The 10,763-nt window shown below is 38.0% G+C and overlaps 1 protein-coding gene across 1 annotated transcript in view; it reads left to right on the forward strand.

Moving 5' to 3' along the window:
• SCML2 (sex comb on midleg-like 2 (Drosophila)) overlaps positions 1 to 8,112 on the forward strand; it is a 74,902-nt gene extending 66,790 nt beyond the window's left edge. Inside the window, 2 exon segments of the mRNA XM_017728391.1 lie at positions 590 to 840; positions 2,312 to 8,112. Of these exon segments, the coding sequence (XP_017583880.1) occupies positions 590 to 840; positions 2,312 to 2,437 (377 nt within the window). The 3' untranslated portion in view covers positions 2,438 to 8,112.
• Positions 8,113 to 10,763: the final 2,651 nt, after the last annotated feature.

The following is a 10,763-nucleotide window of genomic DNA, read 5'->3' on the forward strand; positions in this document are numbered from 1 at the left end:
TTTTACAAAACCTTCCAGAAGATGTAACTGCTCCTATTAACACACAAAGTTATGAATAAAGAAGTTCCTTGCCGTTGGAAAGCTTGCATATGGAATGAAATGTGCTGTTGCCAAGCATATCAGGCTTGCTAATGTAACTGCAAATACAGAACTTAAGCCTGTTACTACTAATAGTGTAGTGTAAGCCAGGGAGGGTCTTTCCTGCTGCAGCTTCCTCTTGCTGTTGTGATGGACCCTGCAGCAAGCCAGACCAGACAGGGATAGATATATACATCTCACTTCCTGAGCATCTTACCAAATATTGCCATGTTGCTGAAATACAGGGATAGGGTTTCCTACTGTCTCTCCCTCTGTCTGCACAGCTTCACTTGTCTTTGCCTCATTCCCAGTTAATAGCATCTTGGGACTCAGGAGCCAAGTACAAGTCAAACTAATTCCTCTAGGTATGTCACAATGCTAATGTTTATGCTGCTGTAAGTATTGCAGTTATAGAAGGCATTTAAAGACAAAAGGAACAGTTCAGTATTATTAGAAGAAAAATAAAGCATCTTTTAATACATTGCAAACAATGCATAATAAATGCCATAAACTAATATTGTCTTATGTGAAATGAAATGTGTTATCCCTGCACAAACTAGTGATACTTCTTCCTTTCACAATATTTTTATATTAAAAGCTGCAAGTTCCACAACTGGACCGGATTTGAATTCACTAAAAAGGGAACCTTCAAGAATATTGAATAAGGATCCTTCCACTTGGTCAATAGAGGAAGTAGTGCGTTTCGTGAAAGAAGCTGATCCACGGGCACTGGCTCCACATGCAGAACTCTTTAGGAGACATGTATGATGCATCTCCATTCTATTCTAGTAGATTGTGTCATGTTAATCTCTTAAAATACAACTTTCATGTCTTATCAGTCTATTTGCAGCTGGGAGTAGGCTCTCCTCATATATTAGGGAGAGGCTGAAAATTACTTTTCCACCTGAAACCCCCTCCTGCAGTGTATTTTTTCTTTCAGTCTTGCTAGACTAAAGTAAATAGACACCTCTTTCCAGTGTATATGAAATAATGCCAGCCTGGAAGTGCCCAAGTTCTCATGGCCAACATCCTTAGTACCCCTGTCATCCCTGGTGACTCTAGAGAGGATGGCATTCTCATGTACAGTGCAGGGCATTTAGTCCCCCTGTTTTGGAGACTTAATGTCCTGAGGCACAGATGATGTTATCCATCGTTAGCTAGACACTTGGTCATTGATACTAAAATTCAGAGAAGCAGCTGAAATATTTAATTAATCTGTTTGGGAAAACAGTGTGTAGGGTTTCATAGGTCTGACTAGATGTTATCTTTGGAGACAGAAACTGTACCAGTTTGTGCTAGGTTTGATCTCCTCTACTCCTCCTTGCTGTGCTTTTCTATGGTAGGTTGCTCAGTAAAGAGCTGCTTTCTTATTTCACTGCATATATGGCCCTCCAAAAAGAGGCTTTCTCTTTAGTAGTATTTCTCCCATGTTCTGCACCAGCTCCTCCTAACAGTTTAATCTCTGAGTAAACTGGATTAGAAGGAAAACTCAAAATAACTTTCAATGGAGATTCCTGTCTTCTATTTTATTCTTAGTTGTATAACAGCAGTAGATGTCACTTGTTTTGTCAGATTTTTGCTTAAAAAAATAAGGAAGACTGTTTCTCTTTATAATGCTTTATGGAACTAATTGCCTGTCTATGGTACTAAGAGCTTAGGGCTGTCATATTTCAGCAGCTTCTCAGTCAGACAGTTGAAATCTGACAAAGTTGTCCTTGGTCTTGATCCTGACAATCTCTCTGGTTCAACATGGAAACAGATCTGTCTAATTTACCATATTTAGATGGTATCCAGCCCCTTTCTCCGTGTGACCGTTTGCACACGCATGCCAAAATCCTCCCACGGCTGTTTTCAAGGTTCAGTGCAAGGCCTCAGTGCTTGGATCATTTAATCTCTAACTGCACAGACCTTCCTTTGCAGCTTCTGGTTTTTTTTTCCCTTGACCCATTTAGGTTTTTCCTGGTTGGTTCTAATTCTGAGGGCTGGTTTGGTCAGTTTCTTTTATTTACTGTCATTTTCTTTCTCTAACATCTCAAATACTTAATCAAAAATTAAAAATACCAAAACAAATTAAATTTCAGTGGTCATCTGTAAATACAAAGTTACAGTTACTGTTTTATATATAGTAGATATGTTTTTACTACAGTATAAACAACTGTAATGTACTTTCCAGTTTTACCATGCAGCTTGTTAAAAGTAGTTGCCTGTTGTGTTTATACTCTTCCTTCTGCAGGAAATTGATGGGAAGGCACTACTCTTACTGAGGAGTGATATGATAATGAAATATATGGGACTGAAGCTGGGGCCTGCCCTGAAGTTGTGCTACCACATTGAACGACTTAAACAAGGAAAGTTCTAGCCAGTGGGGATACCACAAACACGTGTGCTCGGATCACACCAAGCTCTCAGGTTCACAGCCATCGCCTTGATTTGAAACTTTTGCTGATATAAACCTTTATTTTTTGAAAGTGCTCTTGAAATGTAAAAGAGACATTCAGGATGAAGGGGAGGGTAGGGATTTGTGTTACATTCTTGTATTTTTGCAAATTGTTTCACAGAAAGTTGGCGGTGAGGGACAATTGATCATACTGGGTGTGGGCAGGTGTGGTAACAACACTCTCCGAATCCTGAAAAGTGTGTTCTTTGTTACAGGCTTCAGCCAACGTGTTCATATCCAGAACCAAAACAGCTGAATCCCAAAGGGACATAATAAATTGAACCAGCATCAGGTGTTAAAAATTTTTACAGGGATGGCTGTAAACTTTTATATTGCAAGAAAATCTTAAAATAGAATCATCTCTGTAATGAATACTCTGGTCTTTCAGAAGAGAGGAAGGGTTATGGAAGAGAGGGCTTAATACAAATATAAGCTTTTATAAAGTGTGATTATCAGTCCTTTGGGAAGTTATGAGGACAAATGTACCATATATTGTCAATTTAGGCAGGCAGTAAATATTTCTGTTTCATGGAAGGTCATATTGGCTGTATAAACAGCCATTTCTGAGACAGACTGATTTCACTGGAACAATGCATCCACATATTAAGCATTCCATCTTTTTGCTAAGTTTGGCATAGATGTGTGTGTTCATGCTTTTTACATGTACACGTGTATGTATCAGGGAAATACATACTATATAAATATAAAAATATACATACACATTGTACATATATATTCAGTTTTTTAATGTGTACTTTGCACTGTGCCAGAGAGAACTGTACAATTTCTTGTTGGTTTTTTTTTACCAGTAAATGTAGTTGTGTATTACTTTCATTAGCACCTGTTTAATTTGTTCTTGGAATCAGAAGGTGACAAACAATCAAGAGGTGTCTTTATTCATACAGGCAAGACCCTGTACTATGCAATACTCCTGGTTATTCATCCCTTAACTCTGAGCCATATATTCTGATATATTTTTGGAAAGACACGTTTGGTTCCAATGTTTTGGGTTTATATTTCCTGTGAGGAAGTGCTACTATGTAACTGATAAACCTTTTTTTGGGTAAAATTGGTGCTGTTTGTATAAGCTGCAAGAATGAGTGGTGATAATAAAACAGTTTGTTGTCACTGCCAGTTGTAAAATACATCAGGGACAAGAAAATACACTTTCTTTTTAGGAAACTGAATGTACTGTATGTAATAGTCAAGTGATAAAAACTGTTTGTTAGGGAAGGTGTAGTCCTAAAATGGTAGGATTTATTATATTTCTTAATGCCTTTTTATATGAAAACATATAGTATAAATGTATTTTTTACAAATTACTTTTTTGAAAATGCCTTTCTTTACCCATAGACTGATACTCATCAGATTTCAGCAGAGATGCTGCTCGAAAACAGTGAATTTTGTGACTCACAAGTCCAAGTATTGTGTTATTTTAAGTGACTGCAATGCAATTTCAATTCAGCAAGTCATTTGGGCCCTGAAAATTGTTTTTGTTATTACATCATTAGGCATTTGACACTAAAGTTTATCTGTATCGGTTTGTTTTGCATATCTTTTTGTGGTGCATGTATGCTTAGATGAATAATACAGGCATGCTCTTTATAGTAAGAAAAGGTCAGAGCAGTGATTGAAGAAACAGAATATTTTCTCTTTTTGTTAGAAAAATACTGACTTAACTTTCATATGGTTACACCAAAAATTATATATTAAGGAAAACATCATGCCCCACATGTTGAGTATATTGTTTATACATATATATAATTGTATACTACTTCTTCTATGCTTTATTATGCTGAATTTGGGTTCTTCAGCATAAAAAGATCTCATACAATTTAAGTGGAAGTAATTGACTGAAAACAGTTTTCATTTTTTACATTGCCCTTGGCATAAGAAAAACAAAGATGTTTAAATTTTCTGTTTGGCCTTTATGGAATGACATTTTTGTACATGGCACTATTATGGGTATAAATATTTGTTCAAGGCTTTCTGTGCACCCATGTGCACAAAGATAACTGTGATGTTGCTGTACCAGAAATTCGCCGTGTGCTGTAGCGTGAGATTCAAGCACTCCGAGTGTTACAGCAGAATATATTTTTTATTCTTTATTTTCAGTGGGACGTTCTTATCTAGCAAGAAAAATAAAACAGTTTGTTCATTGTTGTAACTGTCCGTTCTGTTTGACGCCGTGTGGATGTGTGAGCGCTCTCTGCGTAGGCAAGGGTGGCTGTCTTACCTGGCATTTGGCAGTTCTTGACAGTTCATGGAAACATCTGATGTAAGGAGGTTTTAATGAAAAGGGTAAGATCATTCCAACATTGTTCATCTGAAGCAATTAGTGTTTGAACTTGGATTGTTCTGTGCTTTCAAAATAAAAACTTGTTTAGTTATTCAACTATTTCATTTTATATATCTCATTTTGCAACTTACAGCTTACAGAATTCTCATATAACCACTGAGGGGAAGAGACTGATAAAAACTGTTTGTGCTGTGTTCAGATAAAGACACAACATATTTTTTCAAAGCAGTTAATGGCAATTAAGTTTGAACTTCGTACACCTCAAGCTTTCTTACTTCTGTGATACAGAAGTCTCTTGTTCCAGTGGCTGTTTGCAGCAATCACCCTGTGCCTGAGAAGGAACTTGGATTGGGTTAATGGTAACCTCACAACTGTCACAGGCAGATAACGAAAATTGGAAGCTGGCAGTGACAATAGTCCAGAGGCATTTTGCATCTGATCTCTCTCAGAACATACTTAGTATTTTTTTGGTGTTTATTTGATATAGATGACAATATGATTTAGTCTCTTTGTTTCTCCAAGTTGCTTTTCTGTCAACATGTATTCATCTGTTTATCTGGTTCTGTAACTTTTGGTCATCTTGGAAGACAGTGCCATAACTCCTCAGTGCATCATAGGACTATTGGAAATTAAATACTGCTGCCTGGGAGGACTAGCAGCTCTAACAATTATTTTTGCAGAACACCTATGCAGTAGTGGAATTGAAGAAGTCTGGAGGAGGGTAGACTGTGGCAGTATACATATTGTAGGACTTTTTCACACATATGTAGGAATGACGGTGAAAGACAGCAAATTATGTTATAAATGTTGGCTTGAAGGATGGAGCATCTTCCCCTTTTTTGTTGCTTTGGATAAAGACACACTATTTTTTATTTCAGGTGGTAGACACAGGTGCAAAGATGTTGATCTGATTACTCGTATTTGTAGAAACTCTTCTTCCTCTGCAGTCAGGGATATAATTTGCAAAAAGCAATGTTAGCCTTCTCTGTAGATCTGACAGTTTTGTGTGAGTCTGTGAATGTGGTTATGTAAGCTCTGAACATGATACAAAAATCCTAAATTTGAGTATCTCAAGTATTTCTGTAGGGGAAAAATGAAACCCTGGGTGGGGATGACTAAAATCTTGAACTTTTAACCTGATCAGATAAAAGTTTTATAAGTGTTTCTTTGTGCTTTTCTTTCCTGTAATTGAAGTTGAAATTCAGAGAATTGAAATACGGATACACTGAGGCAAACTTGTATTCAGTACTTCAGCCTTCTCCATGTTCTATGTAATGAGGTACCCCGTCTCATTCAGCAGTGGGCCCAAGTTTTCCCCAGTCTTCCTTTTGTCACCTATAGAGTGTTGTCTATTTTAATGCAGGATCATGGAGAGAAAAACATCTTAAAAGGGGATGATAGCAGTATTTTTTTCTTTGATTGGCTAGCTAGTTACATAATAGAGTAAAATGAATGAAGAAGTGTGAACCTCTTCTAAGTAATGAGCATCTTCATCCTTCTGTCACTCTTTCTGCCAAGTTGAAGCTGTGTAGAGTTACACTGGCTTGGCTTGAAGAGGAAAAAGGAAAAAAGAGAGACCTCGTTGAGATCAGTTTCAAAGGTCATATATTCCTCCTCTCTATTTTTGTTACATGTAAAACTGTGGGAGTGAGTAAAAAGTGCTCATTTGGAAGTGCCTAAGAGTGATGCAGGGAGGCAGAAGCTGATTTCGTTCTCATTTCAGTGGTGAAATAATTGCTGCTTTTTTTTCGAGCCTTGATTATAATCTTTTGCTCTGTAAAGCTTACTAACTAGCCCATAATCCTGGGATTGTGTCCCCCAACTGTCAGTATTCCTGTTGTTTCAAAGGTCATGCAGAGCGATTTTGAGACTTGTTAAAATCTGAACAGTCTGTTGTAAACTCACTGTGTTGTGAGTCCGCAACTGTATCTATCTATAACATTTTATGTATCTTCTTTTTAGTGTGAAAGCTGCAGAGATAGGTTGGGTGGTTATTTAATAGCAAAGTATTTTGCTACTTTGTTCTCTGATGGTTTGTTCTAAATAAATCCTCATTATTGTGGCTGTAGTAATGACTGGAGTCCTGTGTGTACTTAAAATATGCCATTACAGTGATCCAGTGGGCTTTTAAATTCCTTCCGTGCATAATCATCCATCCCTGTCCTAGCAGATAATTTTGATTAGCTGTAATTTGTCCCATTTGAATCAGAATTAGCTTCCATCAGCTCCAGAATCTCACAGTCCTGCTGTACACACTGAGGAGTCCTACACAAGCTGCTTCTCCTTATGGCTTTGTGGACCACTGCTAGTTTTATTTCAGCTTTCATTATCTGCAGGGGAACTGTTTAGCGCTGATAGCAAAGGCTACACATCTCTACTTCTTTTCTTTTTAAAATACACAAAGCCATTTTCATCCACAGAGATTCACTTTTTAGCATCCAAAATCAAAGCCCTTTCAAACAGATGCCAGCACAAGGGGAAGGGGGGATTGCATCCCATGTTGTCTGAACAGACAAGTGTGAACAGATGTACAGCTTGAAGCCTGCAGAAACCCTCTCTGCCAATGGTTCCTTTCCAGTTGTGACAGCTGGAAGAAAACGAATATGCCACAAAACCACCACAACAATTGCTATTACCCTGCGTTGGCTGTCCCAGCTCTGACGTCCAGAACTGGAAAGACAAAGACTCATCTACTCATTTACCCTTCCAGGTGGACACTGAGGCAATTGGCAAGGAAGTGGGAAAAAACAAAATGAATGGTGGCACACCTTAGAAAGTCTGGTGTTCAAATGCAAGAGGTCATGACTTGACTAAATTTTTCCCTTTCTCATATTTAGTTTTATTCAGTAGTTACGGAGACACTCTATCTCCCCAAGCAATTGCGCTAATGCTGTCTAGATTTCCAAGAGTGAGGTTTTCAAGCAGGTGTGAACTCTTCCTCAACTGCCAACTCTCCAGACTACTGCTGTAGAACAGGTTTCCTCTTATTGAAGACCCTTTTGAAGGAAGGATCTTTCCATGGGTTTCCTACTCCTGCATGTTATGAAAAGTAAGGGAAGTACTCTGCAGCTTGCTTGCTTTATCTCTGATGTATGTACCAGCTATTGCTACTGATTTCAGCTCTTGCCTGGGCATGTATGTGGTACTGTTATGAACAGATGCCTCTCATCTGCACAGTGTTACTCAAGGTGTGATCTACAAAGTGCTTTTCTTCTTTTTGTTTTTTTTAATCCCTGTGCTTTTATGAGCAAAATAGTGGGGAGGGAGAAATTAATAAATAAATGCTCAGTTTTACTCTACCCTTGGTTTATGCTTGTACTTCAGGGGTGAGGTAGTAGATAGGTAATTTTATTATATTGGAACATAATTGTTTATTAGGTTCAATGGATAATGTGTATGGGGGGAAATTTTGTTGGTTAGTTGGTTTTAGTTTGGGGTTTTTTTTCTTGGTTTGTGGTGGGGTTTTTTTGTTTGTCTTGGGTTTTTTTTTAACTGACTACTATCACCTGTTCATTTATTTTCAAGAGACCAGCTCAGCAAAAGGGTGCATATACTTTCATACCTCTTTGCATTCGCCATAATACAGTAATTGTAATTGCCTGGGTGGTGTTCAGCTACAGGAAATGAACAGGTTGGGGAAAGTTGAAATGTTTTGAAAGAAAACAGAAATGCAAGGCTGGGATGAGTGATAGGGTTTACATGCAATAAACATGGGAAGGAAAATACATGAAGTAATGGAAAATTAGGAAGGAGAAAACCAGGTGGATATATCAAGATAAACTGTTTCAGATTCACAGATGACTTGTGTCTTTGACTGTTCGTGTTGTGCTGGGATTTTTAAGGGGAAAGTTAGAAATAAACATTTTGAACCATGTCAGGGATGGGAAGTCTTTTATCTTGACATGATTTTATCTGAAGACAAGGGCTGAATCCTTGTAATTCCCAACCCAGTTTTTGGGACATGCACTCTCTGTCCTTAAGTTGTTTCTTAGCTGCTTCTAACAACTCACTCTTGGTATGATTTCTTTTAAAGTCAGAGCAGCTGAGGAGCCAAAACCTGGGAATACAGGCTTGGGCTTGGCTTCATGTAACTTCATCTCTTGATATCATAATTTTCTAGACTCTCAGTCCATGGGAGTTGAGGGTATGAGTGATCTGACCAGATACCAATATCTGCTTTACAGAGACTTCTTGACTATTGATTTTATTAGCCAGTTTTATCATGGGAGTCTCAATACCCATTTCAACTTTAGCACATGCGGTAATTCCCCACTTAAAGTGCTCTTTGTTGCAAATAAGCTCGAACAACCCTCTCACTTGAGTCCTTCATTGGAAGACCTAGTTGCCATTGAGAAGCAAATGTTCAGGTGCACATTACAGGAACCAAGCAATGTTGGCCAGGTCCCATGCTCTACCACACAAGAGGTCTGACTTTAAAGTCCAGTTGTTCAGAATATCTAGCCAAAAGTGTATCCATAAAGAATATGTGTGCTTTCATAGATCTTTGTTGTTGCACAGAATACTGTGGCAAAAAGCAGACAACAAGCACTTAAATATTCTGTTGGTGTTTTTTAACCCCACTCTGACAAATATGGGTGGTTCTAGGTGAGTGTGGCATATGCATCATCAGGCTTTGAGTGTGGGGGCTTTGTGCCATCATGGCTGAGCTGTGGAGGGTCTCTGAAGGGCAGGTACATATTGTCTTATGCTGGATTGTGCTGTGTGGACCAAGCTTCCAAAGTACTTATTTTGAAACATTTGTTAAAAAAAAAATCCACTTGTTACCTTTGTAACTTTGAATGCAGGTAGGTTGGGTTTGGTTTTTTTTCCTCAAGAAGCAAGAAATTACTTGTGTATCAGAAACCTCAAAAATTAATAGCTTTCCCATGCTTATTGATGGTACTTTTAGGGGTTTTCTTTGGGTACATAAGCTGCACAAAGAAGGACCTCCTTGTTTTGTTTTTGGTCTGTGAGATGCCAGTCTAGGACAAAACATTGCCTATCTTTGTTCCTAAGCAAAGAAAGATGGGAACTCCGTTGATGAAGATGTGGTGGGAAGGATGATATTGAAACAATGCAAAAAATGTGACCGTTTTGAAACAGCTGTGGGCTAAGGAACATTAGTAATCCCAGGAGCAAGGGGGGAGAGACAGGCTGATGCAGGGATACAATGTGTCTGTTACCAGCGCTCCACTGGAAACACACTTCCAAACAGAGAAAAATTATGTTCTACTTGGAAAAAAGTAGAAATAGTCCTTCCTTCCAGATATTTGATTAGATTGTACCATGCTGTTTGCTCTTTTAATTTTCATGTCAGTTTGGAAGAATCCTAATAATTTCAGTACTGGGATATTATGGTATTATTCTAACAGAGCTTGGGGTATATGGGCACAAAGCAATGCTAAATATTTTAACGATTAGTAATATTTCTACTCAAACATGAAGAAATGTTTCAGATGGTTCAACAACAGAACAGATTTTCCTAACAGGATTGCAATTACCATGATTTTAACAACTGTGGAAAATATATTTTCTGCACTAAAATTATGAGATTTGCTTGTGTGTGTAGTACTGCCCCAGAGTACTCTGAACTGAAAACTTCAGCATCAAGGGTATGTAGTATAGTCTAAGAGAAATGCAACTTTAAGTAAGAGGAGGAGGAAGCGTTGGGAAAAAAGTGAAAGGTGAGTCAAAAAAGAAAATTGCACAAATTAACATCATTAATGTCACTGTGTCAGGCTGTCTGCCTTTGGGAAGGCAGGAACAGACCCCAGAGGAAAATAAGGTCCTTGACTGAGCCCTTCAACATGTTTTTATAAACTTGAGCACAAAAAGAAACGAAAACATCTGGCACCAGGATATTATGCAATGTTGTTTTATGCTGTTTTCATTGTCTAATATTCTTCATGAGAACTGTTAACGAGTCACTTACTGTTGTCAGATCACGAT

The sequence above is a fragment of the Corvus brachyrhynchos genome, unplaced genomic scaffold (genome assembly GCF_000691975.1).
Source record: "Corvus brachyrhynchos isolate BGI_N302 unplaced genomic scaffold, ASM69197v1 scaffold11, whole genome shotgun sequence".
In the NCBI taxonomy this organism is placed as follows: domain Eukaryota; kingdom Metazoa; phylum Chordata; class Aves; order Passeriformes; family Corvidae; genus Corvus; species Corvus brachyrhynchos.